This window comes from Trachurus trachurus (assembly GCF_905171665.1).
Source record: "Trachurus trachurus genome assembly, chromosome: 13".
NCBI classification, from domain to species: domain Eukaryota; kingdom Metazoa; phylum Chordata; class Actinopteri; order Carangiformes; family Carangidae; genus Trachurus; species Trachurus trachurus.
In genome coordinates, this window is record NC_139892.1 from 22,467,497 (window position 1) to 22,488,733 (window position 21,237).

General features: G+C 42.5%; 1 protein-coding gene across 1 annotated transcript in view; it reads left to right on the forward strand.

Moving 5' to 3' along the window:
- The window catches only part of col4a4 (collagen, type IV, alpha 4), a 59,725-nt gene extending 40,018 nt beyond the window's left edge, over positions 1 to 19,707 (forward strand). The window contains exons 24-47 of the mRNA XM_083985658.1: positions 77 to 183; positions 3,252 to 3,435; positions 3,549 to 3,617; positions 3,706 to 3,813; positions 3,911 to 3,979; positions 4,546 to 4,695; positions 6,577 to 6,738; positions 6,882 to 7,049; positions 7,128 to 7,271; positions 7,538 to 7,645; positions 9,332 to 9,510; positions 9,646 to 9,709; positions 9,823 to 9,897; positions 10,004 to 10,111; positions 10,347 to 10,454; positions 11,228 to 11,299; positions 13,254 to 13,382; positions 13,490 to 13,597; positions 13,675 to 13,830; positions 13,985 to 14,233; positions 14,323 to 14,439; positions 16,155 to 16,343; positions 17,444 to 17,727; positions 19,021 to 19,707. Coding sequence (XP_083841784.1) covers positions 77 to 183; positions 3,252 to 3,435; positions 3,549 to 3,617; positions 3,706 to 3,813; positions 3,911 to 3,979; positions 4,546 to 4,695; positions 6,577 to 6,738; positions 6,882 to 7,049; positions 7,128 to 7,271; positions 7,538 to 7,645; positions 9,332 to 9,510; positions 9,646 to 9,709; positions 9,823 to 9,897; positions 10,004 to 10,111; positions 10,347 to 10,454; positions 11,228 to 11,299; positions 13,254 to 13,382; positions 13,490 to 13,597; positions 13,675 to 13,830; positions 13,985 to 14,233; positions 14,323 to 14,439; positions 16,155 to 16,343; positions 17,444 to 17,727; positions 19,021 to 19,278 — 3,365 coding nt within the window. The 3' untranslated portion in view covers positions 19,279 to 19,707. The remainder of the gene's footprint in view (positions 1 to 76; positions 184 to 3,251; positions 3,436 to 3,548; positions 3,618 to 3,705; positions 3,814 to 3,910; positions 3,980 to 4,545; positions 4,696 to 6,576; positions 6,739 to 6,881; positions 7,050 to 7,127; positions 7,272 to 7,537; positions 7,646 to 9,331; positions 9,511 to 9,645; positions 9,710 to 9,822; positions 9,898 to 10,003; positions 10,112 to 10,346; positions 10,455 to 11,227; positions 11,300 to 13,253; positions 13,383 to 13,489; positions 13,598 to 13,674; positions 13,831 to 13,984; positions 14,234 to 14,322; positions 14,440 to 16,154; positions 16,344 to 17,443; positions 17,728 to 19,020) is intronic.
- The last annotated feature ends 1,530 nt before the right edge of the window (positions 19,708 to 21,237 follow it).

Consider the following 21,237-nt stretch of genomic DNA (forward strand, 5'->3'; position numbering starts at 1 on the left):
GTCCTGAGCTCTGGACACCAGTACAGCACTTAGGTCACTGTCATGTCATTGTATCAGTATCTCTGTTTGTCTCCAGGGGAGAAGGGAGACAGGGGCCTGACCGGCCCTCCAGGCAGACAAGGATTCTCAGGGAGAATAGGACGTATAGGGCGTCCAGGTGCCCCTGGAAACCCTGGTCCTCAGGTGAGTCAGTTGCTCCCAACACACTGGTCCAGAGACAGTGCACTAAAGATCAGTGGTTCACTCTTTTCCAGCGCATGGTGAACTTGAAAATCTTTAAAATGTTGGCGACCCACATCCGACCCTAACAATACAGATGGGAGAGACCACCTGTCGATTCAACATCAGTCTCTCAACTCCTCTTAACTCTTTGTGTTGCTAACTGTTGTTATCCATTTTGATGCACCAGACAAGAGTGCAACTTTCCAGTGGCTTATGTTCCTCCTGGTTTGCATTTCCTTTTGTTGCATTTATTATCCACAATGTATTTTTTTCTTTTTTTTACTTGACAAAACAAGTCAGTTACTCTGACTGTGGCAGGACAGGCACGTCAAATTAAAAGGCCAAACAAGAAAAAATGAAGTCACATTTTCTAATACAAGTTGTCAAAAAAAAACAAAAAACAAAAGAGAGGGTGACTCTCGATCTTAACACTCACACACCTGATTTGCAAATCAATGATGTGCCGATCGGCTGTCTGAAATGGCACTTTCCAAAAAACACCATGTCACAACATAAACTAATAAATAAGTAATCTCATCATTCTAATAAGTATATACAGGTGCATTTCAATAAATTAGAATATCATGGAAAAGTTCATTTATTTCAATATTTCAATTCAAAATGATATAGATCCACGACACACAGACTGAAATATTCCATGTCTTTATTTCATTTAATTGTAAAGATTATAGCTTATATTTAATGAAAACCCCAAATTCTGTATCTCAAAAAAGTTGAATATTATATCAGAACAATTTCAAAAAATACAGAATTTTTGGTTTTTTGGAAAGTATGTCAATTTATATGCACTCAATACTTGGTTGGGGCTCCTTTTGTTTGTTTGTTTATTGTTTGTTTATTTATTTTCACATATCAAAGTTAAAAAAGATATAACATATAAAATCCAAAACAATGTGAGGGGGAATGCCAAAAAACCCTCCAGGGGCTTGTAGGGTGGCATTCTCCGACTACAGTTCTAAGCTAATGAGCATACATTTGTGAGGTACAAAAGTTGTTCATACATAATAAATACAAACATGGTTTAACATGATTTAACATTGTACAATGCAATACAAAAAGCTTGATAAACATATGATAAGAAATATAAAATAATCCCAGTTTAGATAGGCAGACCATGTGGAAAGTATTGGCTGGTTAGCAGGAGAGACTTTAGTGCTCTCCTAAATTGTTGTAAAGATAAATCAAAAAAATGTACAGGTAATAAATTCCATATTCTTGGTCCACGATAAAGTATACAGAACTGTGATTGAGAGGTACAGCAATATTGGGTTCTAAGGTGACAAGAGTTACGTGTGGAATAGGTGTGAAATTGATAGTTGTATGCAAATATATAATGAAAAGATGATGGAAGGAGTTTTTTTAGGGAACCATAAACAAATAAACCAATCTGAAGATGTCACTTGATAAACACTGAGGATACCCGACTGAAGGAATAGAGGCTGTGAAGAATGTCTTTGATAAGCACAGCTTATTATTCTTACTGCTCTTTTCTGAAGCTGGTATATGGGCTTGAGCTTAGTTTGGTAAGTGCTGGCCCAAATGATGTTACAATAATTTATATATGGATAAACCATTGCATAATATAACATAATGGCAACCTCAGTGTTGATCAGGAGACAAATTTTACGAAGTATTCCAATGCTTTTGGCCATCTTGGTGGTTATGGCTCTAATATGAGGTTTCCAGGACAAAGATTCATCAAGCAGTATGCCAAGAAAACGGGTATAATGCACATTAGTTAAAGGTATTGTATCAATTTCAATTTTAAAAGAAGAGTTAGGAAACCCTGGTTTTAACCCAAAGCAGATGAAACAAGACTTTTTGATATTAAGTGATAGTTTGTTGGATTTGCTTGAATTACTGCATCATTTCGGCATGGCATGGAGGCAAACAGCCTGTGGCACTGCTGAGGTCTTATTAAAGACCAGGTTGCCTTGATAGCGGCCTTAGCTCTGCATTTTTGGGTCTAGTGTGTCAAGCCATTCCTGGACCAGAGACAACGTCAGAGGTGTCTTACCTGGGCTAAGGAGAAGAAGAACTGGACTATTGCCCAGTGGTCCAAAGTCCTCTTTTCAGATGAAAGTAAGTTTTGCATTATATTTGGAAACCATGGACCCAGAGTCTGGAGGAAGGCAGAGCAAGGCAAGGCAATTTTATTTGTATAGCCCATTTTTACAAACAGTTTGTCTCAAAGGGCTTAGACCCTCACATCGACTGAGGAAAAACTCCCAAGAAAACCCTTAACAGGGAATTATTTGGAGAAACCTCAAGGTGAGCAACAGAGGAGGGATCCCTCACCCAGGATGGGCAGACGTGCAATAGATGTTGTATACGGAGTAGACAAGAAGTGGTGGAATCCAAGTTGCTCAAAGTACAGAATTTTGGGTTTTCATTAAATATAAGCCATAATCATCCTACAATTAAATGAAATAAAGACATGGAATATTTCAGTCTGTGTGTCATGGATCTATATCAGGTATTAGTTTCACTTTTTGAATTGAACGATTGAAATAAATGAACTTTTCCATGATATTCTAATTTATTGATATGCACCTAGACAGTATATATTTTTAGCAAATAATCATATTATAGTTTTGGCTCCAACACCAGGTTTTTGGACGCAGTCTTTTAACACACACTGAGGTGGTAGCGCGTTTGTAGTATTTTGCAGTTTACAGTTTGTTTGTTTTTTTTATGTTTTTGGAGATCACTTCATTTTAAAACATTTAGAAATATTTTTTAGAAGTCATGCTTTGCAAGACATTGAAAAGAGACGCCCCATCTAACTGCAGGACTAGAACCATCTTTTCTTCAGTATCACATGAGTCAGTGATGGATCTGTGTACATACTGTACAGTATATGGGGGTCATTTACTCTGGGTTTTGCTTGTTCAAATTGTTGCATTCATGAACTCTGAAGCCTATTGGGGATGCTACTGCACAGCTGGCTGCACCTCTGGCTGAGTCATGTTCCTGGTGCTGCATGTCTGATTCCTGCATATGTCTAGGGTGACAGTTTTGGCGGCTTTCCTGGAGACAGAGGCTTCCCAGGATCAATAGGGCTAAAGGGACCATCAGGACCTCCAGGCTCTCCAGGAGCAAATCTAGTTGGAGCGATAGGACAGCGTGGGCGCCCTGGGGAGCCAGGATTGACAGGACCCGTGGGTCCCCCTGGGTTGAAAGGAGCCCCTGGTTAGAATCAATCTGAAGTTATTGTTTAATTAATACTTAAAATTTGTGAAATGTATTTTACTTATTGACCTCCCCCACTTCATGTTTGATCTGTGCTCATCCTAACCCTACAGGTGACACTCTGCCCTGTGTACCCAGAAACCCAGGCCCCCCAGGAGAGAAGGGAGACACTGGGAATGCAGGTAAATACCACCCGTAACATCTGTCAGTCTCTTCACCTGCCTGACCACCTGTGTGTCTGACTTGCTGTTCACCTGTTTGTTTGTCTAGGTTACCCAGGACTCCCTGGTCCTACAGGTTTTCGTGGGATCACTGGACCTGATGGAAATAAAGGAGACAAAGGAGAGTCTGGACTTGATGGACAACGTGGACGACTAGGTACCAGAGGTACCACACCTCATATGTGTCACACCTCTTGATGTCTGTATGTTGTCTATAACAGTATCTTTACATACATCACCTCCTGCTCCTACAGGCCCTCCAGGAATTGTTGGAGACACTGGAGAAGAAGGAGAAGAGGGCAAGAGTTATGGAGGAGATCCAGGTACAGTAACTGACAACATCTGGATCCAGTCACCAAAGAGTTCTGGAGTAAATTGTTTGTAAACTCAACATCTTCCATATCCACAAACAAATTCATGGACCCTATCTGATGCGAAGAGGCACAGATTAGTACAAAACAAATATATTGCCCTCCCCTATCACAATTATCTTGAAAAAGAGGGGGGGGGGGGGGGGGGGGGGGGGGGGGGGGGGGGCACTGTAATTAGTTTATTGGATGTTACATCCAAAACACTCAATTAAAATAAAACATGATGGATTAAGAGACCCTTTTGAACCAAGCACCTATTGACTCATTTTCTTGCCCTCAAAATAGCAAAAGAAAAAAAGAAAAAGGCATCAAATGCATTTGCACCACACACTAAAGGCTCACAATTCACTGATCATACAGTTGTAGTTTCTCGTATGTGAACACGAAGATCATGTGTAACCAAAGTTGTTCCTACACGCATGATTAAAAAGTTTATCTTCTGAGAACTTCTTCAGATATGAACATGTGAATGTAGAACAGACACTGACTCATCAGCTCTCTAAATGTGTGATCTCCAGGCTCTCCAGGGAATCCCGGCTTTCCTGGGCTCAAAGGCCCATCAGGGAACTCTGATGTTGGACCCTCAGGTCCTCTTGGCTTCCCGGGATCAGTGGGCTCTCCAGGACCAAAAGGAGTACCTGGTCCTCCTGGCATAAACGGACTTCCAGGTGAATGAATAGACTTGTGATGTAGAGTGATCAATCAATCAATCAATCAATCAATCAATCAATCAATCAATCAATCAATCAATCAATCAATCAATCAATCAATCAATCAATCAATCAATCAATCAATCAATCAAAAAAAAAGATAAGGAAAGAGTGATAAAGATAAAATGATAAAATAAAAAATAGGATTTTATAAATCAAAGACAGTATAATAACATGCTAAAATAGAGGAGATGTTTGGAAGTGAGTAAAACCAAAAAAAATAAAGGTAGAAATAAAATAAATAACCAGGGAAAGGAACAAGATATCAAAAGGAAAACAATACAGAAAATAATGATTGAATAAAAGGACAAACCAGTTCAAGAACTTAAGATATATAAATAAACAGGAAGATAACTAAATTAAATTAAATATAAATGTAGACCAAAAAGATTTGTCTTCAGTTTGCTTCTAAAAATATCAACATTTTCTGCTGCCCTCAGGAGCATCATTGTGGGTTTTTGTTTCAACCTTTGGTTTAATTCAAAGGCCACAACAGGAGGGTTCCCGAAGATTCATAGGAAAAAAAGCAAATCTAATAAATGGTTTAATGTACGTGCTCGGTTTAATAGACTGACTTTGTCATGTTTCCGCATCACAAATCTAGAAACTGTGAGAAGAGTGAATGATGACTGAAAGGACGTTTTTTGTTTTTTTCATCTTAAAGCAGAAGTAAGCGATCCGGTCGTTTTGGCTAACTTCGTTAGTTAGCAGTCCCCGCCCTCGTCATGGATCTATTGGTCCTCATCCCTACGTCACCACATTCACGCGCATCCCTTGGCTGCACACACAGCCCTTCATGCCGTTCTCTCTCCTCATTGGATAAAGCTTGTAGGATAGAAGGAAGTATACAAGACGTTTTCTCCTCAGCTTACAGCAGAGCAGAGTGACTGACAGACCCGTGTTTCGGACCAAACACTCTATGTAAGTGATTGCTGTCGGAAGATATAACTATTTAAGACTTTTATTAACACAAATATTCCGCTTACTTCTGCTTTAACTACAGCACAGACTACCAGACATTTCTCATTTTTGTTACTTATTGCATGATTGACATTTAAGGGGGATTGACTGATTTCCAAACATGTATGAATATGTTATGTTAGTATAGAGTTTGACCTGTTCAGCAGCTTCAGCAGCTTCAGCAGCTTTAGAGTAGCAATGACATAACCGCAGGCTGTAGAAGTGGCTGACCACCACTTCTGGATAATGAGCCACCAGGAATATATCAATATCAATAGGGAGTGGCACTGTGGTCTATTGGTTAGCACTGTAGCAAGTTTCGTGCGCCGTGCATCCTGGCGCAGGTACTCCTCTTTCCCACCTCCGTCCCTCCTACCGGCACAAGCGGGAAAGAGGGAGTGGAGACGACGTGAGTGGGTTTACCACAGTCTACTCAGATCAAATGAGCTCCTCTCCTCACCTTTAAATGTGCTGCAGGCACACTGCAAATTTGTCATGAATAAAAGACAGCCCTCCAGGTACTGTCTGCACCTTTGCAGACACACCAAATCCGGCGACGGATGTCAAGTCGACAGATCCCATTGATTGAGTCATCAACAGGAACTGTGTTATGGGAAACTTCGTGTTACTCCCTCACACACTTGTACAATTGTCCAGGTGCAACCTGTTAACCATCTTAAAAACATGTCAGACAGTTAATGAAGGATCAGGGTAAAAAATTAACAACATAAAATATACAAGTAAAAGGAAGCAATAAGGGGTTGACTGTGACCTAACTGATTTCAGTATGATGATTAGATTTAATCTGATCCACATTGACTCCTGTTGCTTCTCCTCTGCTCTGCTGTGATAACTCGTGTGTTTTCTGTGTTTGTCCAGGAATCCAGGGTTTGACAGGAAGCCCTGGAGCAAAGGGCCAGATAGGGCAGGATGGAGCACCAGGTGCCCCTGGTTCCCCAGGCCCCAAACCTGAACGTTGTGACCCAGGAAAACCTGGTTCCAGGGGCCCCAGTGGCCTTCAGGGAGCCATTGGTGTCCCAGGTAAATTATTTACTACTTTACTTTACGTAATGTTACATTACATTTTTAAGAGCAGTAATTGGTTATAGTATTTCTTCAGAAAAGTATTAAAGAAAGTTTCAGAATCGCATATTAATCTATGATTACATTATGTTTCATTTTAGGTTGTCATGGGGAGAAAGGTGACATTGGAGTGCCAGGTCCTCCAGGTACTGGCCCTCAAGGCCCTGTGGGGAAATCGGGTTCTCTCGGTGTTCCAGGATACCCTGGGCCTCAGGGCCGTCCTGGCCCCGAAGGAGACTCTGGACTGCCTGGGTATAATGGTCAGAAAGGTGAGCTCCTCGCAATAACACACCAGTGTTTAAATGTATTGTCATGACACAGATTCTGTGAAAGAGTCTCTGTTTCAGGTTTGTTGGGACCCCAAGGCCCACAAGGAGAGCCAGGAGCTCCAGGACGGACTGGAACCCCAGGAACTCCAGGGTTGAAAGGGGAGAGAGGGCTCAATGGACGAGATGGAGGTCCAGGATGTGGAGGGCCAAAAGGAGAGAAAGGTCCTGCAGTCCTGCTATAGTACTGTTATCCCTGCTGTAGTACTGTAATCCCTACTGCAGTGCAGTAATCCCTGCTATAGTACTGCAATCCTGTACTACAATCTCAGTTCAGTAGTATTGTTTTGACCAGTTTTACATAATGAGGTTAAACATGGGTATTTTTATGTTCATTCGTCTCATGCCAATGAAACAAATTAACATGTTATTCACTGTGATACAGCTCTCACTCCAACTGTGTTAAAAACTCTCTCATGTTTCCCCTGCAGGATGTCAAGGGCCTCAGGGGCCTCAAGGAGACAGTGTGAGTGTCCCCATCAAAGGAGGCCCAGGAAAACCAGGACCTCCTGGCATCACTGGCTTCCTTGGACCACGAGGTAAGAGCCATATCATTACTCCAAAACCTGTCAAAACAAAGTGCAGTGTAGGTCTTTGATTCACCCACATGCTGAATACAGTGCACACAGGTTGACAAAAATATAGTATCAAAGGAAAGTGGTGCTTTGACAGGAAGATAACATACTGAACATGTTCTACATATGGCGTCTTTTAAAAGTGTCAAAACAGTTTTTATTTTCTGGTTGGCCCGGGCACATCAGCACATTTCTCATGTTCCTGACACTGACAATGCTCGACCTGCTAACTCACACAACCCTATGTCCAATTTTGAGTTTGGTTCCAAACCAATGACCCTGAAGTGGAATTGGGTTAAGTCTCCAACACACAGTGTTAAGTCTGCATCGATGCAGGGTAACAGACCAGACTCTCTCTCAAGGTGTCTGACTAAACAAAAATGGTACTTCTCTCTATACGGGTAAAAGCCAGAGTAGAGACATAATGTTTTCGGGTTGTCTGTCCATCCATCTGTTCCAGCCTCATAAACATGACATCTCAGTAATGCCTTAATTACATTTATTGTACTCTAAGATTAGCTGGTTTCTTGTCTTTGTGGACAAAGTTCAAGGTAACAGTGGTCGCATGTTGTTAATGCAGTATTTAAGAAACGTCCAGAGGGATTACATCTGAAACACTGTGACCTCAAAAACTGCCCATAACTCCCGAATTAATCCACTAATTATCACACACTTTAACTCAAACATCTATAAGGATAAAATAAAGTAATGACATTTTGTATTTAACTTGGCTTGTTAATGAAGGGAACAACCACCTGGTTCCTGTGAATAATTAATGAACAATTTAAAAAACAAAAATCTCCAACTCCAACTCCAAAACACTCTGGTGGGCAAGTTGTGACCTGCACATTCACCACGCTGTGAGATAATAACGGAACATTACGAGACAGAGTTGTTTTCGAAGCAAATGCAGAGACTGCTTGCCGGAAAACGGAGCGCGCATCAGCTGTTTTGCATGAATTTACCTCGAAAACAACTCTGTCTCGTAATGTTCCGGGGAATGTGTAGGTCAGAACTTGTTACTTAACTTAAAGCTGTCCATGGGTGACAGTTGACTAAGCATCTGTTAGCCACAAGCCGGCATGTGCCAAGTGCCAACGTCTCGGTAGTACACATGCCCATTGCCCAGTCAGGCATGGGCAAGATGGTGATGGCAGAACAGCCCACTTCAAAGCCACTCTTCAGAAACTTATGGGTGACATCACGGAGGTGAAGATGAGTTGAGTCAAATAAGGCAGAGATAAGTCAGGTTGTATCTAGTTGAATAAGGACATGTGAATGAGTTAAAATGAAGTAAAGCTGATTTAAGTGTAGTCAGGCCAATTCCAAGAAAGTCAAGTTCAGTCCAGTCTAGTACTGAGTATGGGTTTGCCATACATACAGTTAGTACCCTTGTTTTCTTCCTTTCATTTTGAACTGTGATAGTTTGTCTTGCTGCCTGGACAGATGATTTTACTTGAAGTCAGTGTGTTTTTCTATTGTATTATAGCGAAATGTTTTTGCAGAGCAGATATGTAAAAGACAAACTGGCAGGAGAAGGTGAGAGCTTTTTTTGTGTTGGGATCTGGGCAAAGTTCTGGAGACAGGACACACCAGTTGTATAATATGTTGTTGATGAAGTTTTCAACATCAAACACTTCTTTTCAACAGGAAATAAGGGTGAGCGAGGTGCTCCAGGTAAGCCAGGGTGTTCAGGCAGCAATGGACCCCCAGGCAATGTGGGACCCCCTGGAGGCCCAGGTGCCTGTGGTATGGTGGGACCCCCCGGACCACCTGGACGTCAAGGACCTCCAGGATTCATTGGCTTTCCTGGGCCAACTGGGAATCAGGTAAGGTTAAAATAAAGTGTACATAGGTCAGAAATAGTGATGAAATGATATCCGAGAATGTTAACAGAAGTTTGTATTTTGATTGTTGAAATATTAAATTGTTAGATTATTGATCAAGTTTGTTTGTTGTTTCAGGGTGACCTAGGATGTCCAGGGAAAAATGGAGAGCCTGGTCGCCAAGGGTGTACAGGACAGAAAGGTACTGACCACCATGACTCAGCAGAATGTTTGACACCTTTAATACATGACATAAAAGAGACCAAAGATTTTACTCCTGCAGCTTCCTGTATCAAGTTTGTGTTTGTGTTTCAGGTGATAAAGGAGAATCTATTGGTTTTCCTGGCCTACCTGGAAACAGGGGGCCTCCTGGAGACAGCGGACCCCCAGGTGATCTCATATAATTCAGAAAAACATGTTTTGTAATGGAGATAATGACAAAATATGAAATCAGTGCTTCAACTATCAGGGCACCTTAAATGTTTCTCTCATTCAGGAACTCCTGGACCTCAAGGAGATCCTGGAAGACCTGGTTTCCCTGGGGCTCCAGGACATACAGGATGCAAAGGAGATCAAGGCCCCCATGGAGTACCAGGTCCAACAGGTAAACAGATTCTCCTGGACCTCATCATTGTTTTACCTTCACTCTGTAACATCAGTTGAGTTGTGAGACCTACTCAAACAAAACCGGTAAAGAACAGGATCTGTTGAGTCCGTCTTGGAGCAGAATGGTACATAGACCAGTATCTCAGGTCACTGTCACAATGTCAGATTGTTTCAGACTGATTGAGTTTTATGCAGTCAACTTGCCTGTCTTCTCTCTATCCGGTTTATTTCAGGTGTGATTGGTCCCTCGGGTCCTGGCGGTCGTCCAGGTTGTCCAGGTCTTCCTGGTGAAGCAGGTGCTGATGGTCCTCCAGGACCACAGGGCTGCACAGGACTCCAAGGTCAGAACCTCAATCCAGATCTGCTGTCATCGGTTCATGGTAGATTTTTTTTATAGAGGTTTAGATCATCTTTTATTCAGTGGTGAAGGGCTGTCCCCCGATGTCTGATCTGGATCAAGAGACCCCATTACTGTCAGGATCATATGACAAAGAGTAGAAAACACTCTCTGTGTCAACCTTAGCTGTTCACATGGAAGGTGAGAAAAAAATTAACTTAAGTCCTAACTCCACCCTCATCTCCACACAGTTAACCAATCACTGAGTAAGGTGACTATGATGACAGATGGTGTTGGCGGTACTGAAAGTTACAGAATAAATTGAACTTAAAAAGACTCACTAAGGGATATAAAATGATTTGGATTTGTTAAGCAGATTTTTTAACTGTATTTGGATCCTGTAAATCCTGCTAGCCCTGTTACCAGTGTTAGCCTAGTAACACTGGTTGAAACCAGGTCTAAGTGCAAAGTTGATAAGGTGTCATAGTCTGGACTGATCTGACACAAGGTGGAGTCAACATGGAAATCTAGTAGCTAGTCTGAGTTAGCAAAGAGCTTGACACTAACATGACATCCTCTGGTCAGCTCTCTGAAACACAGAGACAAAAAAAGTGAAAATGAATAACAGAAAGTGAATCCCGAACCAGGAGATTTCTAAACAGCAGGGCTGACTCCGAATATGCTTTGACTGATTATACATTTTAATATTACAATTGCTGTAATTGCTGACAAATTACAAGGTACAGATTGCCGTTGACATTTTTTTTTTTGCATCAGGTCCTCCTGGACCACTGGGACTGCATGGACTGGACGGACTGAAAGGAGTGAAAGGGGACATGGGAACTAGAGGTAAAGTCTATTGTCACATCTTATCTATGTCCACACATACACAGCCACCGGATGTCATGTGACCACGGTAGAGTTCAGCAACCTGACAAACAAAAACAAATTCTGTACGTCAGGTTCAAGTTCATGTGTTGTGTAAAACTTCACATTCAATTAGCATTGGATGATTTTTTAGATGTAATTGAATCCTACAGTGATGGTTTCTGTCTGTCTTTCCCTGATCCTGGTGATTTAAAAAAAGAGACGTAAAGAAACAGAAGCATTCAGATTACCAGTATATTGTTTCAAGAAGTTTAGCAAGATTTCATTTTTAAATTAAATAGGATAAATGTCCATGCAAGCAGACAGATGCGCAAAACGCTTTGACAAAACACCTATGAATCCAACATAACTACAGAACTAACCAAAACATGAATTCCAGTTGAAACATTTTGTAGGATAAGGAAGGTAAAGCAGTCCAATAGTGGATAGTCATTATTATGACCACTAATGGTGAGGAAAAATACCTTTGCACAGTGGACAAAGTGCGGTGGTCTGGAGGTCAATGTATTAGGTTATGTACCTCCTGTTAGTTTTTGTGTTTAAAATGCAGGAATTTAAGCTTAAATTGTGTTCATGTGATAACAATTTTAGACTTGTCTGCAATGCATAGGCATCACTTTCTGTTATGAACAATTTGTCCCCAACACTTTTTAAAACATTAATTAACTTCACATTAATGAAGAAAAAATGTTGGTATATATAAACCTATTATGACCGAACAGGTAGCCGAAACAGTGTGCACTGTGCATACCTTCTTATATGCATGAGCCAACTTGCAAAAATGTAATTTTGATAAGAAATGTGGTTCTAAGACCTTTTCTGTTATTCCCCACTTTGGACAAGGGGGTCTGGAGTTTGGCAGGTTAATAATCATTATAAACGAGCGTGAGTATTGACCCCCCTGTAAATAATTATATCTGGATCAGACTGGATCAGACTGATCCAATCCAGAATAAACCTTTTGAACAACTTGGCCCTGGTTGGCAAGATAACCAAGTAAGGCTTAAGTCTGTTTTTACAGCGAAACCTAAAGATTGAAGCATTTTGGTGAACCTCCACTTGCTCGAGTTAAGTCAGAGACATATTTAGTTTTTTTTTTTTTTTTTTTTTTTTTTGTTTGTTTGTTTGTTTGTTTCTTAAAGGGACATTGTGTAACTTCTCCTGTTATCTATTCACGAAAAACTATTATTTCGTTCAAAAGTATGTTTTTCATTCATCAGTAATCACCCCCATCAACAAACTGAAGTGTTCCGGTAAGCTCTGAATTTGCCGTTCATATCATTCATACATGGAGCGGCTAAGCGCGGTGCTGGCTGCCATGTCGTGTCGCTATGTTTTTACATTCAGTGGCAGCTGACCGTAGGAAAGCACGGAAATTCACCGGAGACACCGGAGCTGTCGGCTCAGGTTGAGGTGGCGTCTGTGAAAAGTCACCGTGGTAACGCAGTGAGGAGGAATGGAGCGTTACACTGATGCTGCATTCACCTGCAGTAGGGCAGACGGCCGTCGGTAACAAACCAGATTTCATTTTAGTCACAGAAGTCGAGAGAAAGCCGGTAAAACGTGGGTCTGGTAAACAATACGACATCGCCATGACAACATATTGTCACGTGTATCGTTTTGCCATGTGCTGACAGACCACTTGTTTACATAGAGGCTTGTTTATGCCATTACGTGCAGCGGCTGTTGTCCGTCCCACATCTGCCCAATATCACGTGAATGCAGCATGAAAAATACGATTGAGTTGCTTGCGATATACAACCGCAACGCTAGATGGGAGTAATTCCTACACAATGTACCTTTAAAGCTCTAGTATGTATGTTCTTTTATCCTCAAAAAGAAAAGAAGAAAAAAAAACGAAATGAAAGAAAACATAAACAGATTCCCTTAAATACTGGTCCCTTTTTATTTTTAGGTCTGGGTGTGCAAGGTCCTGCAGGTCTCCAAGGTCTTCCAGGGGATAAGGGTCCTCCAGGTCCTCCAGGCCCCTCAGGTCCATCTCAGCCTGGACAACCAGGACCAAGAGGTCCCCCAGGACCCAAAGGTCTGTGATACATTCAGAACAACAGGGATGTTAACATCAGTGATTCATCTGAAGACCAAACCTCCGCTCTGACTCTGTCAGTAATGTTTCTTCTTGTGCCTTTACAGGACCTCCAGGTAGTTTTGGACCTCCAGGTGAAACTGGCCCCAACTGTCAAAATCCAGTCCCAGGCCCTCGTGGAGATCCCGGTTGTACTGGACCAGATGGAGAGCCAGGTCAGAAGTGGAAATTTAGGGATAATAAACTTAAAGAGATCACGCCATATGACTTCTGACGTGTGTTGATGTATTAGGATTTCCTGGAGTCATGGGGGATCCAGGTCTAAACCCTCCAGGACCTGGGGATGATGGCGATAACGGGGACTCAGGATGCCGGGGTCAGGTTGGCCCAAAGGGATCTCCAGGGCCCCCAGGGCTACCAGGCAACCCCGGAGAATGTGGACTCAAAGGTCAGACCCTCCGCACGTATCTGAAACACCTGGCAGACCTTCAGTCAGAGAGACAGGTCATTCTACAATAACACTGTGAGTGTTTGAGTGACTTCCACCTCTAATGGTGTGTGCATGTGTATGTTTGTGTGTGTGTTCGTGTGTGCGAGACCAGGTATTATGGGGTCACCAGGTCTGATGGGATTACCTGGTAGTAAGGGTCCTAGAGGTTGTACCGGCCAGAGTGGGCTTCCAGGACCAAAAGGATTTCCAGGACCAGAGGGACCAAAGGGAGAGAGAGGCAGAGTTTCCCCCTGCCCCACCTACCCTCCCTCACAACCTGGCCCCCCAGGACCACCTGGCCCTCCAGGTAGAGATGGAGAGGCTGGCCTCGAAGGTGAAAGTGGCCTGAAGGGAATCAAAGGTGAGCAACATAAGTCGGACCAGGTCCTAAGAGAATCAAATCGAGCATCAGTTCATCAGGTGATTATTAAAATGGTTGGTGTGTCCAAGGTATGAGGGGGGATCCTGGGTCTGAGGGACCAATAGGCTTTGTTGGACCCCCTGGTAGAGATGGAAACCGAGGACAGCCAGGCCTACCAGGGGAGCAAGGAGTAGATGGAGCAAAAGGTGAGAAACCCAATTGTCTTTGCTAATCTGATTGTGAACATCTTACACTTCTCACAGTATTTGCCCAGGTCAGTAGTAATTCACTTAAGGAAGACTGTTCTCCCCAAGACCATATTTGCCAACTCAGGACTCCAGCTGCTTGCTGCTGAGAGGTGTTGGCTAATTCTGTTCCTCACATCTCTGTTACATCTTAACAAAATTAAATTGTGAAAATCTATTTAAGTAGAGTCTGCTGGCTCAAATTATCCACCATCACATTGCTTTGCATGGCTTCATGTGGACCTGGAATGTGTGCAGGACTTGGACTGTGACTGGTGGCACATACAGTAAATTTTACAGGAACACAAGTACAGACACAGATCATTGTACCTTTTTTTTTAGCTGCATCCTTGACATAGAGCAGAAACAACAGAAGCTGGTCAACTCAAACTGGGTTGTCTGACAATAAAAACACTACTCTGAAGAAAGTTCAAACTGGAGGTGCACTCAGGCAGCAGTGACAGAGACTCTCTCAGCTCTCTTTAATCCGATGCTGATACAAAATCCAGTCAATAGCCAATAAGAATGACAGCCCATGGTGCATCATGGATTTATTACTAAAACATGAACAATGATGGACTACCAACCTGACAAAGAGGAAAACCGTCCAGGGGCCTCAGACCCCGAAGCGCCTCAGGTCCTCTCAGAATTTGGCATTGGTGGCATCATGTGGGTCACACACAATTTGATCCTATTTGTAGTGAATCAATCTCATTGTGTCTTACCAGTAATCATCCTGATAATACAAGATTTTATGCTGCGTTCACATGGAGTCCGGTAAACGGCAGACGGCATGCCGGACTCCATGTTAGTGGACGAGAGGACGACGGTAAAACTTGGGGGAGGCCGGCAAAAAATACCGTGGACGGCAACGGCAAACGGCAATGCCGTCCCGAGTTCAAATATTTTAACTTTTGCCGTCTACCGCGACGGTAAACTCAACCGAACGTGACGTCTGAGTATGAGTATGTTGACGTTGCCGTAGCAACATGGTGACGCGTCTTGCCGTTGTGCCATGCCATCCGACAGTTTGTTTGTTTTTACCGTTCCGTCCAGCGGCATTTGCCGTTTACCGGACTCCATGTGAACGCAGCATTAGACCAGGATTTTTGGGGTGAATCACTTTATATTTTCCAAAGATAGCAATGCACCTGCAGTGCGACTGACACATACCTCATTTTGAGACAAACATACCAATTTGTGTATTTGGACAGGATACTAGCAACTGGGTCAGCTTGAAGTTAGCGGAAAAACATATGTACTGCTACTGTATGTACAATGGAGACCCAACAACAGATTTCTTGCCCTAGGCCCCTAGGGAGATTAATCTAGTCATCACTGGATGAGAGGACTCACAATTGAACTTTTTCTCTTTCTGGCCACTTCATATGATGAAAAAATAATGTCTCAGAGACAAATGATTATCAGCAGCCACAAGGTACCAGAAGCGAACAAGCCTCTCAGATCACATTTTAAAAAGGCCTCAGCCTGCAGGCCACAAATCACAACTCATAGCGTACTATCTATTCAACAATTTGTTGAGATGTTACGCAATTGACAATTGTGTAACATCTGTGGATTTGTGAACACTGAAATAAAATACATAAAAACACATGTATTAAAACACAATAATAAATTGTTATTGATGTAACTTCCTGTTGTGGTCTTTGACTCAGGTGATCCTGGTCCAGTTGGTGATCCTGGTTATCCTGGAGAATCTAGGACCTTGAACTCGGGCTTCCTGTTGGTGAAGCACAGCCAATCAAAGATAGTTCCCACCTGTCCTTTTAATATGAGGCCCCTGTGGGACGGATACAGTCTGCTGTACCTGGAGGGTCAGGAGAAGGCTCACACTCAGGACCTGGGTAGGTATACACACATAGATTCATAAAGACATAAAGTCTGATTCTCGTCTCGTTCAACTAAAATTTGTTATTAGCAGTTAAGTCTAACAAATAATTCAGTGCCATCACCACAGTCTCACTCCAGACATGATCCCTGTCCATCATCTTTCAGGACTTAGGAACTTACTCAGATGCTGATGATCAGTTAACTACTCGTACCTGAGCTTTGACCTAGTCAGCAGATGTTCCTTCTTCAGCCCCCCTCCTTTAATCCCCTAACAGACTTTCATGCTTGGCCTCAGGAATGGCCACCAGTGTTCCTGCTGCAGGCACAGATTATGTGATCTTTGGGTCTTTACAAATCCCTATCAAGCTGGGAGCCATTCTCAATTTGTTGAATAATAATATGGTATACCTGTATGTTGAATGTGCAGAATAAGTTCATTTGATCCCATGAGCATATCAAAGTACAACCATTAAGAAACATTTAAGTTATAACGGTTATTAATCTGCTCCAGATCCACCAATCATGTGTAGACTCTATGGGACGTCGGACGCAAATTAGCCACCTGGCTATAATCCAGCATATTTACAGCAGTATTTCTTTTAGTTATACTAATGTTCATTAATATGCACTGTCCCTATTCAAATAAATGCTATTATTATTATTATTATGGGCAAACTCTGAAGACCCCCCAGGATCTCCCTCCGACTGATTTCAGTCTGTTTTCAGCCGCCTCACACAATCTTTCCAAAAGAGGCTGAGCAGTGTGGTACCCTGATAGTTGAAGCCCACCTTCTGGTCCTCTTTTTGCGGTCCAACAGGCCACAGGAACTAGGAAGAGTCAACCAAGACAGTTCCACAGTGTCCAGAGCTGAGGTTTAGACTCATCCACACCAGGTGTCGTGCTGAGTCTTCTAAAGAGGACATGTCAGTCAGTTCAGGATGTTCTCAAAGTGTTCCTGTTCCCTGAACAATCTCACACATCCACAGTAACACATCGCTTCATCAGAGCTGTTTCAAAGATTGTTGTTTTGGTAAAGTCAGCTTTTATAAATATTTGTTGCTGAGTCTCTTTATAATCATATTTGATTAATATTTGTTCTGATGCTGTCTCTAGGTCTGGCGGGGTCGTGTATGCGAGTCTTTTCCACTATGCCCTTCTCCTCCTGTAACATGGGAGCCTGCTCTTATGCCAGTCGTAATGATAAATCCTATTGGCTGTCAACAACTGCGGCAGTACCCAGCATACCTGTGGTCGGACCTTCCATTGAAGATCACATCAGTCGCTGTGTGGTGTGTGAAGCTCCCTCTGCCCCTGTTGCACTGCACAGCCAGACTGCCAACCAACCAGACTGCCCCCCTGATTGGACGAGCCTGTGGACCGGATACTCCTTCCTCATGGTGGGTACTGCAGTACTGAGAGTGCAGCTGACTGCAATACTACTACTGCTGCTTATCATACTAATAACTGTACTGCTACTACGAGCTGCTTTACTAAAACTACTGACACTACTGAAGTACTACTACTACATTTACTTTTACCCACCTATCAGAAGCTTTTATCCAATCCAGAAAGAATAAAGGAAAAAAAACAAAAAACAACAACAAAAAACAGATATTAAAAATGAAACCACACCGCACCGCACTCGGGGACCAGCCGGAGGTCAAAGGGTTTTGCTTAAACACTACACTACTTTTTCCCCTTATTTTTATCTCCTTCCCATTCATCCGTTCTTCTCTTTCTCTCTCATTCTCTCTTTAGTCAATACTGACTATGTTGCACCCTTGTATTATTTGATTATGTGTTCTCACCCTGTATGCACTATATAAATATATATAATAAGAAGCTTTTATCCAAAGCAACTTACCAGTGAGGGACATCAGTAAAGCTTTAGTGAGGTAGAGATCTTAGACTTGGGGTGAATGGGTGAAGGAGATCAGGTTGCAAAGAAACCAGCAGACAAAGCAGAAAGGGAGGTGACGTCGGGCTAGAGCAGTTTAAATAGCGCGCTCTGAATGCAATTCCCCAATAGGGAACGGGGAGTCAGCTGAGCCATCAGCTGATCTGCTCGGTGTTGACAGCTACGCCGTTGATGCTGATTTAGAGCTTGACGTCGTGGCCTGCCAGAACTAACACTACGCTTGATTATGGGCGGCCCACCCAGCATTTCCACCACTAATAATAATAACAAAATAACGATACAAAACGATATATTTATCGAAAATGGACCCATTAACAAGTGTGGGTAACGTAGATTCATCCACGTTAATATGAGACTTTTTTATAACCAAATACAAACTCCTCGTTGTCCCTTTAAGAGGGCGGCAGTGGCTCAGGTGGTAGAGCGGGTCGTCCAATGATCAGAGGGTTGGCGGTTCGAATCCCGCTCTGTCCCGGTTGCTGCCGTAGTGTCCTTGGGCAAGACACCTTACCCACCTTGCTCCTGATGGGTCGTGGTTAGCGCCTTGCATCAGTGTGTGAATGTGTGTGTGAATGGGTGAATGTGATGTACTGTAAAGCGCTTTGGGTATCGTTCAGGTATAGTAAAGCGCTATATAAATACAAGACCATTTACCATTTAAGATAATCTTAAACTTAACTAAGGTTAAACTGACACCAGCAAGTGTAACAACATGTTCTGGAGAGGGATTTGTCCCTCACCTGGTACTGATGGTGTCCTGTCTGTGTTACAGCATACAGGCGCAGGTGACGAGGGCGGTGGTCAGTCTCTGACATCATCAGGGAGCTGTCTGACAGACTTCAGGGCCCAGCCCTTTGTGGAGTGCCAGGGGCCTCGAGGAACCTGCCACTACTTTGCCAACATCTACAGCTTCTGGTTGACAAGAGTGGATACGAGCACCTCCACTTCCAACAAGCCCTCCACCACACTGACCGAGGCCTGGCAGCAGAGGGAGAACATTGGGAGGTGCAACGTCTGCATGAGGAAGTGAGTAGGAGGAACACCACCTCCTCCTGCAGGAGGGAGTGAAGAGACACCTCACTTCCTCCTGCAGGAGGGAGGAGCTCGTCCTCTTCCGAGGGCACGCACAAGACGAGACTTGTTAATTTGTCTCTGTTACTGAGAGACTGTCATGTTAAAGGTAACGCTGCCAATCAATCATTCAGTCGGCCAATCAATCATTCAATCAATCAATTAATCCTGTTCATCTGAATTTAGAGCAGTACAAATGATCAAACTGATTAATTTCATATAACCAAATGTCACAGATGTTTGAACTGAGGTTGTCTGATGTCACTGTTTAATTTTAGGCTTTCATGATGTTTGATCTCAGCTGAATGTCAAAGACTCATCAATAAATAGGTTCATAGATCTTAACAATTTTTTCCAAGTTTCCTCTGGATGAAATCGTTTTGTAAGAATAAACAGATTAACACGTACTGTAGAACCAAGTACTGGGAGACCTTCAGTATAACTAACCATGTCTCCCACTCACGCAGCAGATGTAGGACCCAGCAGGTGGACATCTGACCTGACAACACGATCAGACTGTTTATTACCTGCTTGTGTCCAACTAAGTATGAAAATGTTAATATTTTTTATCGAGTGCAGTGTACGCGCTGGTTTCCTCAGTGTTGTCTCTCTCTAGTATGGAGGCACCAAAGTCAGAAATATTTCAGTCTTACACAAACAAAAACCAGTGATTTGTTTCTCAGTATTTGTGGTTGAACTAGTCAAAGGAACCCTTATGATGGATAATCAATAATTTTATAGAGAACTTTGTTAATGTTGTAAAGACTCAGAAAACATTTGAGTTGTTCAAGAGCTGATAATTATTCAGTTGTAATCTGTATTTACGCCAACTTGTTGAATACACACATGTTCTCTGCACAAAATATTATTTATTTAGACTTTTGTCCAAACGTAAAAGTTGAAAAGTTCTTTTGGCCCCGTCCTGTTCTTCAACTACATGTAAGATCAGAGAAAGTGTTTTAGACCTGCAGCCAACAGCAGCACTGAACCAGCAGTCACCCAATCAATTAATGATAATAAACTTTATTTATACAGCACTTTTCTTGACAATGTCTTTTAATCCTCCATCTCAGTAGAAACTTGTATCGTTCAACCCCAGTTTGAACCCTGACGTGATGTTGTGATGAATTTATCAAAAGCCCTTTTCATTTGTTCCAAGTCGTATTTATTAGTCACCATTGTCAGGTGAAAACCTTGTATCACCAAAATGTTAACAGAAAGTTAGAGGTATTTACACTACGGCAGCACAACAAAGTCACATGCGAGGTTGTGACAGCTGATTGGTTGGTGCGTTGGAGTGACGTTCTCATCAGAGGACATGGACTAACACCCAAGTGAAATTTAGCCCCGCCTCCAGCCCCGCCCACAGGCCAGACAGAAGTGTAGTGAAAACGCATTCTGATTGGCCAGCTGAGAGGCAGCGACTGCGTGAGACTGGTCAGTCAGTATTTTGTGAACATGTAGAGACAGACTCGTGTGAGAAGCTGTGAATATATTTGACATTAAACTTTGAAATGTGTTTTTGTTCCAGTTTTCTTCAGATCAGACGTTTGAGCTCCCCCCTCAGCTTCTTTTACAAAAAAAAAAAAAAACTATGAGACGTCTGCAGTTTAACACAGAAATGATTCAACTGAAAGTTCATTTAACACTAAACAGATAAGTAGTGACAATCTGAACAGGATGAGCTGCACTGAACCAGAACCAGAACCAGGACAGGGTTGGAACCAGAAAGTGAACAGAGGTTTTCCTCCACATTCATCCTGTAAAAACTGTTTGTTTATTCTATGTGTTAGATGAAGTTCACGTGAAGATTTGTCTGGTCTCAGATGGTCACATCTTCTGAATTGTGTTAACTAAGTGGTCTGGTTAACACAAGTAAACGAAATGAACTTATAAAAAAGTATTTTTCAGTCTAGCT